This window comes from Hibiscus syriacus, unplaced genomic scaffold, assembly GCF_006381635.1.
Source record: "Hibiscus syriacus cultivar Baekdansim isolate YM2019G1 unplaced genomic scaffold, ASM638163v2 tig00110059_pilon, whole genome shotgun sequence".
Lineage (NCBI taxonomy): Eukaryota > Viridiplantae > Streptophyta > Magnoliopsida > Malvales > Malvaceae > Hibiscus > Hibiscus syriacus.
In genome coordinates this window covers 154,178-171,245 of record NW_024062582.1, presented here as the reverse complement: position 1 = coordinate 171,245, position 17,068 = coordinate 154,178, and the positions used below count along the sequence as shown (strand labels likewise).

Sequence of the window (17,068 nt, the reverse complement as noted above, 5' to 3'; positions counted from 1 at the left end):
ATTGTGAGATCTTCAATCTCCTTTTGGAGCGCAGACAGATCTGTAGATTCGGTCATTGTTTGGTTTTTCTTTGGTGGCATACCCCGATATCAATATGACATGAAGAATGACTCTTGATACCAATTTGTTATGAACTGAGGTTTTGAGAAAAGAAGAGACGAAATAATAGAGAAAGAGAAGTAGAGTTGTAGAAAAGAAAATTTTAATTCATTCCAAAGATGAAAATCTTCCAGTTGTCCACGGTCTTATTTCTTTATAATTGTACGATTTGGATGCCAGCTGGTAGTACTAATAACTACCTTAACATATTTTTGTTCAGGCGTCCTTCTATTTGGCTTGGGCTTGATTAAGGCCCGTGTTTTTCTTCTTCAGGTGAATCTGCTTCTTTTCTCATTTTAATCTTCCCCTTGTAATTCACGTGTTCCCATTTTAATTATTTCTCGTCAAAATTTTCCAATTCACAATTAGCAATCCCTAACCCTTCTTGAAAATTCCCGATTATCTTTTCTTTGTGACCTCCTTCGCTCCTAATTGTAACAGTTTTGAAGAAGTTTTATGAGTTTTCAGGTTTGCGATTGAATCCGAGTAAGATGAAAATTTCCTTTTCCTGGGCTAATGAGGTTGTTTTGGGTTCGATCATTGATTCAACAGGCATTCATAATGGCACCCTGCCGGTGAGGTATTTTGTAGTTTATCTCATGGCGAATAAGCTCACCGTTTGTGATTGTGGCCCAGTAATTGATTGTAACACTCATAACTTATATAAATATCGAAGTACGAGTTATAGAAGTTACATTAACCTTTCAAACATTCCTTGATTATAAATTCTTAAAATTTTGTTTCGTTTTAAAGCATCCTTTTTACAATTTAAAATATGCTTTATTTATCATACATTTCATAAAATAATAATTTGTCATTCCAAAACAAGGATGATTTTAGCTTCATGATGTTTCATAATTATATAAAGCTACCTAAATACTATTTAATTTAAAAACCATTTAAAACATAATAACTAAAATTAGCCAAAACTAAAAATAATACTAATTTACTATTACAAACCTTTTTAAAATAAATTCAATAAAGCATACCATCAGGTGTAATGTATGTCACTAATAAGTCCAATATAAGATGTCTTACTGATTTTGTAGGTAGGTTTGACTTCCAAAATATGCTCATAAAGCTCCTCACTTCACATCGTTCTTTTTTTTATATTCGAACCTACGCATGAAAATCATCACACGCTAAGTAAAACTTAGTGAGGCAACAACATAACTAAAGTGACATAAAACATAAATTTCGTAAAGTATTATAACATAAAACTGTAATTTAAATAAAAACATTAAAACTTTCAAACTAAGCTATTGAAGTTGATTTCTCCTTGAAAACTTGAAAATCATCATCTCATGATTTTATCAAAAATCATGTAAATCAACATCAAATATCATAAACAATTCATATTCCTTTCATTCATACATATTTTAGAACTTTCATTTCATTTTCATATTCTTTTCTTTCATAATCATGTCATAACTTTCATATTTATTTGTATAGCTCAATTTATATGTAAGAGAATACAAGGTACGTGAGTAGAACATAAGGTGCGCACTAGGCACATCAAGGTGTCAATCATAACTGAAACATATAATGCACTCTAAGTGCAATCATAAAATGAGCACCAACGGTGCGGATCATAATGTATATGAATGTACCATAACTGAACTTGAAAGTACTCAACTTAATGGCATGTCAAATGTACCTACGACTCTCAATGCAACATACAATGGGTTTATATATCACAATAGAATAATTTATTAATCAACGTATGATAATCATAAACATTTAAATTCATCATCATAAAAATTGTACTTGGACATTTTATACCCTAAATCATTCATAAAAATTGATTAAAAATATTATGGAAATATTCCATAATTAAAATTTATAAATCATATTTGAAAATAAAATGAGGTTCGCTTATCACAAGTCGTCCTTAATCATAATAATTAAATAAATAAACTGCACTCACTTTAACACTTTACTTATAAATCAAAATAAAAGTCTCACTAAACTTTAGGTTTAATCATTTTCTTTCGATTATTTCGACAACAAAGTCAATCGAAATTTCATACTCTAGCAGTTTGCATTGTCTTCGAATAAGTATTATTATGTATTATTATACATACTTAAAAATTATTTCGTTTATACCAATAGAAACTAGACTCGAATAAGAATCTAACCATATAAGGAAATTCTCCTAGTTCAACTGGTACAATTTATAGTGAATTTTCAAAGCTAACTCACAGAAACTGTTTTGAGCAGAATTTGTTGACATGTTTTCTAACCTATCCTCAATTAAAAATTTATATCTTCCTATATACACCTTGAAATCAGTAACCGTTTATTTTAAACGAAACTAGACTGACATACGAATCCAACGGTATAAATATCATCTTTTAATAATTTCTTTATAGTTTATGGTGAATTTCTAAACTTAATGTTCAAATCATAATTTCTAGGCAGCTTTCCTTAATTAACAACCTAACTTATTCCATAATTTTATTAGCTTACCAAATGAACATATAAACTTGAATCACAATTCACATAACATTAGGAGTCACTTCTTACGGTAGTAACTTCATCACTGGCTCATCGCAAGCAAATGTTTGTTTAATAACATAAATACAAATTAAATGCACTCACATTTGCCTCGCTAACGAACCTTCTCCACAATAATCTTCTCGATCCCACACTTTTTCCTTCCCTTTCGAGCTACTTAAATCACTAGATTTACCATGGTCTAATGACATCATTAATAACATAGAATGTTCAAACTATATGTTAGTATAGAACTAACATAATCTAAGCGTAAATATAAAATTTGATAGAAATAAAATCTATACTTAAATCGATATAAAATTAAATTGTACTTCCATCGTAATTTCAAACTTCTCAAAACATTTTCTTAAATCCCATAAATATTTATTTCCATTATCAACCCTTTAACTTTTTCCAAGTACACAATCAAGCCACTAATTATGAATTCCTTTTAGAATTCACCATAACTTTTCCATAAAATTCATAATGTTCATTCACCATTATGATTATTGCACTTGAATTTCTAAAATTTCCAGTAACTTAATAAAATTCTCAAATCAATACTTTAACATTCAAAAACTTGAAATTTCATCCTAAACTTTCTTAGACTTTTCAAATTGAACCACCCAACTTGATAAGCTTGCAATTCGATCCCAACTCAATATTTAAACTCAAAAATCAACACATAAATAAAATTTCCAGCAATGCACTATTTTACCCAAATGTTACTTTCACATTTAAAAACTTGAAATCAATTCCCTATATTTATTGGACTTTTTGAATTCCACTCTCACATTTTATTAAATTTGCAATTTGATTCCAATAAACTTTCTAACTTAGAATTCCAACATTTCAATGTTAAAAATTAACATTAAACACCCCAAATATCATATTCTTACAATAATAGCCCACAATTCTCAAAACTTGTATATTAGCCTTTTTACTAACTCAATGTTCCAAATTGATCCAAATTGATCTCCAAATCACATAGAACACTTCTAATGTCAATTTTAGACCATAGGAAATTTTTCAATATTTTTCCCCTAATTTCCCCCTTATGTCCAAACCTTACTTTGTACCTAGGGCTTGATTTTCATTCAATTTCAAGCATGAATTCAACTTCCTTACATCAAATTCATGCTATTCTAATCGTCACAACATCAAATTCTATCAAAATCCAAACATTCATAAAAACCCTAATTAGGCCGAATTCAATACAAGGCTTTACACATAGTTTCAACCATCATAGAAGCCTTAGTATTAATCTCCAACATCAAAAACATCAAAAACTTTCATCAATCTTTCAAAATCCCTAAACCTTACATAAACCCTAATTTACAAATCTCATGAAAAAAGCATGTTCACCATGTAATTTTATACCAAATGATAGAGAATTTCATGTAGATTAATTCTCTATCTAATAGCTTAATCCAAAAATCAAGTGTATAGCTTTAAAAATCAAATTAAAAATCTCACCTTGGTGGCTATGGAGCTCACGGCAAACTTGAGGAAGATGGCTGAAAATTTGCTTTATTTTTCTAATAATTTGTGGATTAAAACACTTGATTAATCTAATATAAATGAATTTAAAATTCATTTAATGAAAAATTCCAAAAATACCATTAATGAAACTTGATAATTACAATATGCCATTACAATATCTTCTATTAAAATATTCCATAGTAAAAGATAAACCAATTTGGCTTTGACTTTCTACTTTGACCATGCAAATTTCAAAAAGTACATTTTAATCACTAAATTTTTCACTGTTTGGCCAAATCTAAAAAATTACACTGATATATGCTAAATTTCTCTTATCTAGAATATGTAAATAATATTCCCAACACTTATCTATAATCCTTCAAATTTTCGTAAAATTCTGGTTCGATCTGATTTTTCGATTTCGATATCGATATCGATCTTTATTGCTTTATAGCTTTTAACACAAATTACATGCTGAAAATATGATTAACAGGAAAATTCTTGTTTTAGGCCAACTATTCATTTACAGACTAAAATATATATCTTTTCAAAATTACATATTTTGCTTCCTAAACTTTTACAAGTTTATACTTTAACCACAAAACTTTCAAACTTACATTTTAGTCACAAACCAAAAATTTGGGGTATTACATTGATAGGATAGGTCAAAGATTGCAGAGTTGGACAGCTAGACAACTCTCATATGCGGGGATGTGCCAACTTATTCAATCGGTTCTCTTTGCTATTCAGACCTATTAGTGCTGCTGACTGTTGTCGTTGAAAGGACAAAGACAAGTTGGTTGACAATTTGTCGCTCCAAGAAAGAGGGTAGGTTGGATCTTAAATATATTCGTAGTTGGAATGAAAGGAACATCAAAGGATTGTTTGGCTGGAAACTGATCTGGTGGGCGGATGCCTCATATGAAGGTGTTACGGTTGGTAGTTTAGAGTGGAATCTTAATGTTTAGGGTGTCTGCATTACTTTCTTTGTACACACTTGTATTCTTTTGGATATAAAACACAACATTTATCCCCCTAAAAGAACACCACCACATCCATTGGTTTGTTACTTGCGACCTGGGTTAGAGCAAGGGCATAATTTCACATGTTGATAGGGGTGATTAAAATTCCATTAGATTTGTTGGAATTAATTTTAATTTTTTTATTCAGATTTCAAATTTTGAATAATCGAAAATCAAAATATTTATTTTGGTCTTTAACTTAGTGATTTGGTTACTTTACGATTTGATCCCTGATTTCTTTATTTCTCAATTCATCCTTTATGTTAAATTTATTCTTTATTATCGTGAATACTTAGGTAACTTCAATCTTTTTTTTATAATAAATTCACATTTTGTAGTTTAACCTTTCAATTTTATGGTGTATTTAATTTGATTTTCTCATTTAAACTTTTGTAAGTTTTTCTTTCCATCAATTTCTTAAATTCTTTATTCTTATATTAATGTTTTATCATTAAAATTCGTTCTTTTTATATATAAAAAAAGAAGATATTATGAATATACAGTATTTAATTTATTAAATAATATTCTAAACCTTAATTGTGTATATATATATATATATAATTAAAGAGAGTTATTTAAATCAAAGTCAACCAATACAACCTTATCAATAATTACATTTAAATTTAAACATACACAATTATATTTTACCGACTCAAATTTTATAAACTCAATCAAATTAAAAAATATATTTGAAATAAATTTTAAATGATAAAATAATAATCATAAATTCAGTTAGATTTAACTCGATGAATATTCATTCCTATAATACAAAATGTGTTGAATACAAACAAATTAATACAAAACAAGCCAAGCGTTTTGAAAAATTGATCTCTGATAATGAATAACAGATAAAGCCGGTGGAAGATGAACAAAGGCACCCAAATCAATTTTCAACGACTCACTAGTGCAAATCAAAATCATGAAAATAACAAAGATTATGGCTCATGGAACCTAAAAACAAGAATATAACAGAAGCTAACCGATCTTCATGTTTCGATCTTTACACAACATGTGCCATTCCTGCAGCACAGCAGCTTGAAGAGCTCGGTGCTCGGCTTCTTCTGCTGTTAGCTTCGACAGCGTTGAAGGTCCTTTAGGTTTACCATCTTCCTTGCCTTCTTTCTTCTTTTTCTTCTCTTCATCTTCATCTTCTTCGTCTTCGCTTTCATCCTCTGATTTATCATCAGTTTTCGGAGTTTTCTTTGGCTGTGCAGCCTTTAACAAGGCTATATGTTCCATTGAAATTCGAAGCCTCTCAGCGGCAGCCACCTTCACTTCATCTTCTGGCATGTATTCAACACCCCCGTCAGTCAGATCATCCAACCAACCTTGTGGATCCGATTCAATCTGTTTAGTGATTGATGCATCAGAAGCTCGGACCACAAATTTGCACATCATAGTGGTTGTTTCATCACCCAAATCCACATTTCTGCTCACTTCACTGGCTCCAAAAACCATCATGCCCAAGAAGCCTCCATGCCAAGTTTTTGCAGCATAGCATAGCTGTTACATGTTGGGGTTAATGACTAAATTTGTTTTAACAGAATAATCAATATCACTAGACAATTTTTGGGTTAAAAATTGCGAATTTAGACCGACAATTAGAGCATATTTATAAAACATGTGATTTTAAAGATATCCAGAAAATGAATCCTACCTGAAACCCAGCCACAGTGCGAATAATGTGAGAACAAACTCTGTGAAAAGGCTTGGAATACAACGATTTCAATCCACTCAAGAAAGGAGATGATCCATATTGTTGAGCAGCAGTTGCCTTGAAGCCGCTTCCTTCGTAGATATATGTGCCAGTGTATTCCACAATAGCTGGCAAACTAGGCCATAGACGGAAAAACTCAACAGGTGAAATTTTATGAGGCAAGAGAAGCTCAGTCAATGGAATCTTGTAAGGCTGACACCTCAAAATCACAGGTTCTCCAAGTTCTGGCCTTAAGTTTCTCTTTAGCCTCATAATTTGTGGATCCTCTTCAGAATAATCGCCATCATAATCTCCCGCAGTCCCACTTCCAAAGAACGGGTAGTATAAGACTTGAACCCAAAAGCCACATCTTTCAAATTGAGAAACACCTACCGTCACACTGCAAAGCACAGGATCCTGCAAGATGAGACAAATTTTAAGAATGTTGAAATTTGAAACCATAGAGGAAGACAACTGAAAGGAAAATAAATTTTTATTTACAAAGATGAGAAGGAACCTGTGAAACAAGATTTCGCAACTGCCGTACTGCTAGAGGAGACCCATCCATAAAATACAAAGAACCAGATAATCCAACCCTAACATCAACACGATTCAGTTCCAATTCGGTCAAATTAAGAACCTGCAAAATTCACCAATCAACCAAGATATATCATGTACAGGCATTACTATCATAGCAAGTAAGAATCACAACATAAAAAAGGAGCCGACATTTATTATGGATACCGCTTCTGAATTATCGTGACTGAACCTTACTTTTAGCCATATAGATGGAAACATGAAAAAGATTTGATTCATTACTCAAATACGACAAGGTTGCATTAATAGATTCGTGTAAAAGCATGAAATACTTTAATCTCTCTCGCATTACAACATAACCTTCTACTAAAACATTACTACAGAAAAGGACGAAGCCATTTTACCACTTAGAAAGCACTCAAGATAACCCTGCAAGTCATCCTTAAAGTCGAACATTTATGGCACTAGCTTTAGTAAGTTTCAAAATTCATCTATCAAGTTTCAATAAATTAAGTTAGCTCGATTCGACATATGCTTCAGGACCACCAACAGACATGCTACCTTAGACCATATAGAAATTAAAAGAAAAGGGTTTAAGAGGCAAAGAAGTTAAAAATAATAAACTAGAGTTCTAACCTTCAGATGTAGAGTGATCCTTCCATCTCCTGCATCTGCTAGATGATAGGCCTCAATGTAGCAGGGATCACTGCTACCAGTCAAAGTGTGAGCAGTTGGAGGAACTTTGAGTGATGTGGAGTCGATTCCCTTTGTTAGCAAAAGTGTAAGCTCACTCGGATCAGGTCTCCAAAGCTCCAAAATAGCCTTATGAACCAACCCTTCCAGTTTTCTGTCTTGGGCAGCTGAAGCATCATAAAACTGAACAGTCAGTTTATGGTGGCTAAATGGGTAATCTCCTCTGGCTTCACTAGCCCCTACCCACCTGAAAAAAAAACATTTCATATCCAATATCAGTTAATAAGAATGCCAAAATACAAATGGATCTATTTTTTCATTTCATTTTAAGACCTGGGAAACATACAAGGAAGAAGCTACTCCAGTTGAACTAAGTCCAACAAGATTCTTATGGCAATAAAAATGGAAATACCACTTTTTAATAAGGGAAGAAGCTTTCTAGAGCCCACTCCGGTTAATAATAAACATGAAGCCCTTCAACAAAAATGTAGTCCATCCCAAATTCAGCCCAAAATCTTTAAAAAAAGCATAATGTCAAAGGGAACATAAAAGCATTTTACACTAAAGAAACATCCAATAGGTGCTCAATTGTTTTAAATCTAGAACCTCAGAGTATACGCAAACATAAATCTCACCTGCTTTCAGGGTGATTAGAGATATGTTTAATTCTCTGCAAAATCATACGGCACTGATGCCTGTTGACAGAATCAGCCAGGGCATTAGTTCTGTACTCTTCAAGCTCCTTTGTCAGTAACTGCCCAGCCCTAAGATGACGAGATCCCAACCGCTGAGCACATAGAAGAGCAGCCTGAACATCCTGAGGCCTATTTGTGGATTCTGTAGATGAATCTACATTGATGAGGACCTTGCGAATATTTGACACGATGATGTTTAGAGGATCCTCAGGATCATCAGCAAGAAGTGGATCCAGCCCTTCCAGATTTATGTGTTCAGAAATAGCCCAAAGAAGACGCGCACATATTCTTGAGGTACTTACCTAGCAAATGAACACCAAGATCATAAAACAACACCAACAAACCAGAGGTTTACATAACAACGCTAGCAACAATCAGGCCAAAAACAAGCCTAAATACCCTTGGAAATTAGAATAATTCTATACTTATCAATTCACCTTCAAAATAGTAAAATCATATCACAAAACAAAAGCTACTTGCAGAGCACAACATATCTTGTAAGATACTGGGTGTAGCATTTAAGTTCTCTAAAAAAAACTCACATACCTCACGTAGATCTCTTACAAGATTGTAGCATTTAAGTTCTCTAAAAAAAACTCACATACCTCACGTAGATCTCTTACAAGATCACGCTGCAAGTTCTGCAATCTTGTCTCATTTAAGATCTGATCCTGGGAAGCCCCATCTTTGACTCTTTTGACACCTCCCCGAGTATCATAAATGTGGCAGAGCCGAACAAGCAGCTTCAAGTAGCAATCAACTGCATAAGTCCTTCCATCACAATCCCATTTGACACACGGCCTGCAAACTTCCACCACTTCAAGAGCTGTCTCTGTCCAGTTTAATGCACCATAACCCGTTCCATATGCCAAGGCTCCGATCACTCTACTCTCCATACCCGAGTTCTTTTGTTCAGGCAAAGGTAATGACAACTGGAAGCAACTTTCAACAAGAGTTGCTACAAACTCCTCTCTGAACAAGCTTTTACTTGCAACATTATGAAGATCGTCTTTTACACTAGGATCCTCAAAAAGGGAAGCTATATCAGTTCCGGCAAGGGGTTTCTGACCTCTTCGAACACTTTCCTTTGCAAATAGATCAACGCATAAAGCTGTCCGACAAATACATGCTAAAGCATGCATACGGTCCGATTCTGCTCGCAGGTTTCTTACCATAAGAAGTAGCCTCTTGAACAACGATACCTTCATGTGAAAGTTTAGCAGATTAGGTCATTTTCTACATCAAGTTCAGACAATACAAGCCTAAGACTCTACGCAATTGAAGCTCTTACACATATCTTATATGACACAGAAGGCAGAAAACCACAAACAAGCTAAGACTCATTTCAGAAATCATAAGTCACTTCTGAAAAGACAATATCTGGACCGACTTCCAACGAAAAAAGCAATAAAGAAACTTCTAAGGATGGACTCTAACATGGTATTTCATTATTCTATACTTATGTCACAGCTAACCTTGAAACACTCACACCAATAAAATTTCCTAAACTCTCTATATCACTGATTCAATCTATCCCATGCACATTAAAAAAAACGATATATTTAAAGTGTGCAAAAAAAAAGTATAATAACATAGGTACCTGCATATGAAGATCAAGCAAATGAAGATTAGTAACAACAGCTCGAACAATACTTTCTCTAGCAGAAGCAAACTCTTGTCTATCCCAAAGTGTCAAAATCGCAATTATTGACTGTGAAGCCCACTCCGGCTTCCCACCAGGCACATCTGCCAAATACAACATATTAATCCCAACGTCAAAGATCAATGCAGGTTCCAGCGAAGATGCCAAAAATGGAGCCAAATGGGTGACCAAATCCGAAACCCCCACTAATTTCTCCGCATTGGAATCCACCACAGTCCCATTCACTTGTGAACCCTTTGAAATCTTCCTTATAACTTCTAATCCACCCGAAGCCACTGCCTTAACTGCATAAACTAACGGAAAAACAGTAGCTCGGAAACTCTCAACTGGCAAAATCAAAGACCTTGCCATTAAAGTGCTACGTTTTTTCCAAACGAAGTCAACCATTGAAGAAACCCAATTGGACCTTATAGCCAAAGAATTTTCACTATCTACAAGCTTATCTCCAGCTAATCTGCTCATCCTTTTTGAGTCCAATTCCTGAAACAATCTTCCAACGGATTCAAATGCTACCTTCGAAACCGTGTCGGATTTGTCTAACATATTTTGCCCAATCCGAGCCCACCATACTGAAACCTTGTCGAGAAGATTAACGTTGTTTTCACAGAGCGTTACGAGGTCGTCTCTAGCGAGGACACATCCTAGAGTTTCAGTAATGGAAAACCGGAGATTATCGGAAGGAGAATCGAAACAAGCAGATATTTCTGCGTTGGAATCTGTGATAAGTTTAGCAAGGGAATAAGAAGGGATTGCGGCGAGGATGGAGACTGCAGCAGCAACGACATCGGGATCGGGGAAGTGGAAGTCGTTACGGATTCCGGTAGAGACGGAATCCCAAAGGTCGGCGGTTAAACGAGTGGATCGGATAAGGTCGAAGGCGAGCTTTTTGCATACGGCAGAGGCTGGGGCGGCGACGATTTCTTCAACCGCGGATTTGGCTATTATGGAAATGTCGCGACCGGCAGCTGACTGTTGGAGGGCGGAGAGAAGAGCGCCGGATTGGCGGAGAGCGTCGTTTGACCGGAGGTCCGCTTGGATCTGAGCAAAAAGAATATCCATTCACAACAATTTTGGTAGGGTTTCTCAGTGGAACATTGGGATGAAGTTTGAATTCTGAAGAGAAGATTGAAAGCGTTGAATGATAAATTTGAAGATAGGATCTGATCTGATTGAAACAAATTTGAGATGGAAGTCGTTGTTATACAAGTGAAAATGTTGGTTCGGGTTTACTGGTTTAGTTGAAATTTCAGAGGACCACATCGGGCCGGGTCTGTGTCGTCTGTCTATGAACATGGTTCGGTTTGGAAAGCTTTAACCTTAAATCATCATTTTCATTTTAAAAAATTTAGTTTTATAAGAGTAATTTTTAAAATGATTGACTCGAATTTGAGAATTTATCATTTACAAATTCAAATACTTTAAAAGAAAATAAATTATTTATTTCATTTATTTTTATCATAAATTATTGGGTAAAGAACCCAAACGATCTCTTACTATAGGATATTATTTTATTAAGTCATTCGACTATTGAAAGTTATAAAATGATCATTTGAATATGAAGTATTGCTTTGTTGAGTCCATCGACTATTAAAAGTTATAAAATGTTCACCTAACTATTCATTATGTTACAAACTTATCCTTTACCGTAAAAAATTAACGATACTCTAAGCTGGACATTAACTTGTTGATTGTGATATGATAAAATTTGGTCTCCAAATCTCAAACGACTATCATCTGTCATTCATCATGTTGATGTCCAACTTAAACAACCATCAATTTTTAAACGGAAAAAGACGAGTCTGGAATATAATGAATAGTCGGGTGATCATTTTGTAACTTTTAATAGCTGGGGACTTAACAAAACAACACTCTATAGTTTAAGGGCTATTTTGTAACTTCTAATAGTTGAAGGATTTAATAAAATAGTGTCATATAATCAAAATGTCATTTTTGTTCTTTACTCTAAATTATTTTATCAATACCACATATTGTTATCTCACTATCATAAACTCTCATGTCAATATTATAATCAAATTAATATTTTCTTGAATATATAACAATCAATATCTAACTTTATTAATCAAAAAGTTAAATTATCTTTTTCTGCTTAAGAACTACATTGATTGTAAAATAATTTCAAGGTTTCATTATTTTATTTCTACAAAAGTTTGAACTCAAATATCATTAAGCCTTTTATTTTAAAAGTTTTAATATTATACGAGTAAATTTTAAAATATTTAACTCGAATTTAAACACTTAAGATTTATAAATTTATTTGAATTTAATATTTTTAAAACATTTAAGGTTTAATATTTTATTTTATCGTAAACTACTATCTCATTATTATGAATCGTCATTTTAATGTCGTGAATTACTACATAAGTATTGTAACGGTTAAGATTCGATTATGTTGGTCAAAAAATTATATATTTTTTTCTCGGTCTAAAGATCACATTTAATATAAATAATTTCAATGACCATATTAATATTATTTTAGAAAAATATAAAGACTTCAAATACCATTAAATCTTTTTCATTTGAAAATGTTTAATCTTATATAAATAATATTTAAAAGATTTTACTTGAATCTAAGCATTTAATATTTTTAAATCTGATTGAATATAATATATTTTTCAAAAAAAAAGAAACTATAAGTTTAAAATCAAGTTTTTTTTACATTTTCAGAATATTCCAAATTAGACATATATCGAATAAATAGACCTGATGACGGATCTAGGCCTATAAATGAATCGAATGTTTATCGAATCGTTCGTGAACCGTTTGGCAGGAGGTTCGTTTATGTTCATTTATTTATTAAATGAACGACATAAACAAGATTTTATGTTCGTTTAATTAAATAAACGAACACGAACAAAGTGCTCGTTTATTCATTCATGTTTGTGAATGTTCGGTAATCCATTCGTTTATGTTCGTTTGTTTATATTTAGTGAAATCCTCATACATGTTTAAAATATTAAGACCTAATAAATTTTAACCTTAAACCCATTAATATTTAAAAATTAATTAATTTTAAACCCAAAAATAAAAATACCAAAACAAGTAAAGAAAATATAAACTCTAAAATTATTTGTAAAGAAATTTTTTTCTCAAATATAAACTCCAATTAATTTTATGTTCGTTCGATCATCTCATTGGACGGAGCTACCTTATAGTTGGATGTTCATGACCACCACATTTTTGTACTAAAATTATATTTTAAATTCTCGTTAATTTTAAAATTAATAAAATTTTATGATTAAATTATACTTAAAAATTAAATTTGACCCTTATTTTTTGTGATCAAAATCTGCTAAGTTCTTACTAGTTTTGAAAGAAATGAAATTACATTTTACGACAAAAATTTCAGATTCAATATCTCTTCAAATATCTATTTTTTTTAAATTTCAATTAAATGATTTTTTGTACAAATATTTGAATCCACGTTCAATCCTCATTCCGTCCCTAACATGTAACAATTTTTCGATTCAAAAGAAACTTGAGTTTATAATCCACACATGATGCTAACAAAATCTCTGACCATGGATTGTTTATGCACCATAAACCAAAACTGTGTAAGTTTTGTATTCCATGAAAGCAGAAGAGCTAATCATAACGCAAAAACATGGTTAATATTCAGATATTCAGTTGGGTTCTCCACATCTCTCCTATGACCTTCTTCGGCTGCGGATTCTCCATTCCCCTGTCTCGTTGTCCGGACGTAAAATACAAATATCCATCCCAGAAACCAGCAAGGGTTGTCTTGACGCGGTAAGGAAGCTTTCCAAATGTATAATCTGTTTTCGTTGCCTTACAAAACAAAAACAAAAAAGTACTAGGAATGTTAATGTTATGTTCAGACAAAGCACACACCAGTGAAACTAAGTGGAACTGGAAAACCTCCCCAACCAGGATCATCCTTTTGGTCACTGGATGTTTCTCTGTTGTACCACCTGCAATTATGATCGAACTGTTGACGACTACCCAAGATCATTCGATATGAGAGTTCGGTTTCAGCAATGGAGGTAACACTTCCCATTTCTTCATTTCGGCAGCTAGTATGTATACATCATCATACACAAACTAAAACATTGATGAAGCGTTTAAGTTTATAAGAATCCAACATGTCTGAATAATGATCATCATGGCTTGCAATGAGCTTATCAATCAACTAGCTATGACATACCTCATGCCTGCGAGAACATTTGAAGATAGGTGATCCAGGATTTGCCATTAAATCTCCCTCTTGACCGCCGATTACAAACAATTGGTCATTTACCACAATGCAAGCCCTGTTAGAACGATTAGTTGTTGCGTAATCAGTCAATCATTCGGAGCTAAAACAGAATCCTGAAGGTAATAACATCTAGGAAAAGAGCAGTAAAGAAACCTATGCAGTCCTCCACGAGGAATAGGGATCTCGGTCTGCCACTCTTTCTCTAATGCCCTGCCATCTTTTACTGCTATAGTCCAATGCTCTAATCCTGGAGTATGGCGGTTTTCTTTACTGCCTCCCATCACATGGAGTCTGCCTCTCCATAACTGAGTTGCTGGAGCATACCTGAAAAAAATTCAGTTTCAGAATGTTGGTTCATTTAATGAAGTCAAGTTCGATATCATGTAACCAAGGACCGAAGACACATGCCTGGGGACTGGTAAGGGAGGCATACTGCGCCATTCCCTCATCTGAGTACGAGCAGTGGGGCTGCGACATTGAAGACCATATTGACCTGAGACCACATATATGTATCTCCCATCAGTTGCCACTCCTAGATGTGAATTGGCCATGTCTTTCGGCGTATAGAACCACGCACACCATGTATTATCAGTGAAGTTAAACATTTCGACATGAGAGTCCACCTACACGACCCAATCGAGGCATTAACAAGAGACCCGGACCTTAAATTATCAAGGGTTCAGAGATTGACACTCTTACATAATCAAGGGTGCCATAGCCTGAAAGAACATAGAAAAGATTCTTGATTTGTATTGCCGATCCATCGAAACGTGCCACCGGCGCTGATGGCATTTGTTCCCATGGTAATTCCGGTGTCGGTAAGTCCACAAATGTTGTTGATAACAATCTCTCGGAACCATGTCCCTTCTTGTTTCCTGTATGCAACTTATAAACGAAAACTAAATCAAATTGTAGACGCACGTTTTTGTTCAGGTTCTACTTTTTTAGTATTATTATTATTATTATTATTATTATTATTATTATTATTATTATTATTATTATTATTACTATTATAACTACTACTGCTACTATTATTATTATTATTAGTATTATTATTATTATTATTATTTATAACATTTTATTTTACATTGTGTAGGCCCAATTTACAAGGACCCTGAATATAAATAATCAAGCCCAAACCAGAACCCAACTGGAACCCAGAACCAACCCAAGATCCGACCCGTCTCAGGCTCAAATTGACAACCCCAAACCCACTAGGGTTTTCACACATTAGCCCCAGTCGTCCCAACACCAGCCGTTGGATTTGGACCCAAATCAACGGTCTAGATCAGTGGCCATTTAGGGTTTTTGAAACCCTAACCAATAGGAGAAGCTATCGCCACCGCCATCAAGGGATATAGATCGTTCGATGGTGCACGTGTGATGCACGCGCCAACCCTTTGACTTCCCAGTCGCGTGAACCGCCACCCGGAGCTCTTCGTCGCCACTGTCACACTATTGTTTTCATTCCACAATGACCAAAAATCAGATCAATGTCAAACAACCCCACAAAAAATGAAAAAAAATATAAATCAAATCCTATTCTATCAATCAATGAAAATAGGATAATGATACCCTCTTCCCTCAGCCATCAACGTGCATCACCACAAAAGAAAGAGAGAACAAGCAAGAGACCAGTATTTCAAAGATAGAAAAAAAAACGAGAGAGAGAAAAGAAAGGGGAGATTCGAAAAAAAGAAGAAGAATAAAATAGCATAAAAAATATACATAAAAGAGAAAAGATACGACTTACCGAATACAATGTTCGTCGGAAGCAAAAAATGGTCATTGGATCTTTGTTTTTTCGAAAGGTAATACTTAGATCTAGAGATTTACGGTGAGTTTTGTGTTAAAAGGAGTTAGGATACGAGTTGAGGGCGAGAAAAGATTTTTTTGGGTGTTTGACTCTCTTCGACCACCGTGAAACGTCACCGGCGAACGGCGGCACCTCTCTTCCCCGATGAGGGAGTTGAGAGAATTTGAGAATTTTCTCTCCTCCCTCTGCTGTTAAACTGAGCAAAATTAGGAGAATGAAGGGGAAAACCTTGGTTTCGGGCTTATATATCACCCACGAAACGATGTAGTTTCGATGGGATTGGTTGGTATTTTAGCATATGGGCTAATCATGCAGTGAGGGTTCCATTTTTGTAACACTAACATTTTGGTCACTGAATGAAATTATTTCCTTTTGATTCGAGCCTTGAAGTTCTTAGTATTCCCATTTTAGTCATTTTCTTCCCTGTAATATGTATTAGGATTAATATCCATTTTTAGCTGATGATTTATGATTCATTTTGTTTTGATCCTTTTATGTATATTAATGGATCTTATTGATATTTATGATCTAGTCTATAAACTTTCTTGTCTTTTATTTTAGTCCATATTTGTTCTTAGTTATAGCTTTGATAATGTTTATGATTTTGGTTATTTGTTTCGCTTCATTTTCATTTC

General features: G+C 33.7%; 1 protein-coding gene and 1 pseudogene across 1 annotated transcript; both read right to left on the bottom strand.

Moving 5' to 3' along the window:
* Positions 1-5,964: 5,964 nt before the first annotated feature.
* Positions 5,965-11,572, bottom strand: LOC120214384 (protein TPLATE-like). The gene is made up of 7 exons (XM_039212290.1): positions 10,321-11,572; positions 9,326-9,922; positions 8,661-9,022; positions 7,969-8,272; positions 7,313-7,435; positions 6,757-7,212; positions 5,965-6,602 (listed from the first exon to the last, which is right to left on the bottom strand). Exons 1-7 carry the CDS (start codon positions 11,440-11,442, stop codon positions 6,075-6,077), a joined length of 3,492 nt encoding a protein of 1,163 aa, XP_039068221.1. The 5' UTR covers positions 11,443-11,572; the 3' UTR covers positions 5,965-6,074.
* Positions 11,573-14,005: 2,433 nt separating this feature from the next.
* LOC120214350 lies at positions 14,006-15,848 on the bottom strand (annotated as a pseudogene).
* Between the last annotated feature and the right edge of the window lie 1,220 nt (positions 15,849-17,068).

Excerpts from the sequence above, each read along its gene's own strand:
- LOC120214384 (XM_039212290.1), bottom strand. The coding sequence starts at position 11,442 with ATGGATATTCTTTTTGCTCAGATCCAAGCGGACCTCCGGTCAAACGAC. Across the intron at positions 9,923-10,320 it reads TGCTTGATCTTCATATGCAG|GTATCGTTGTTCAAGAGGCT; the intron begins GTACCTATGTTA and ends TTTCACATGAAG. Across the intron at positions 8,273-8,660 it reads TCTAATCACCCTGAAAGCAG|GTGGGTAGGGGCTAGTGAAG; the intron begins GTGAGATTTATG and ends TTTTTTTTTCAG.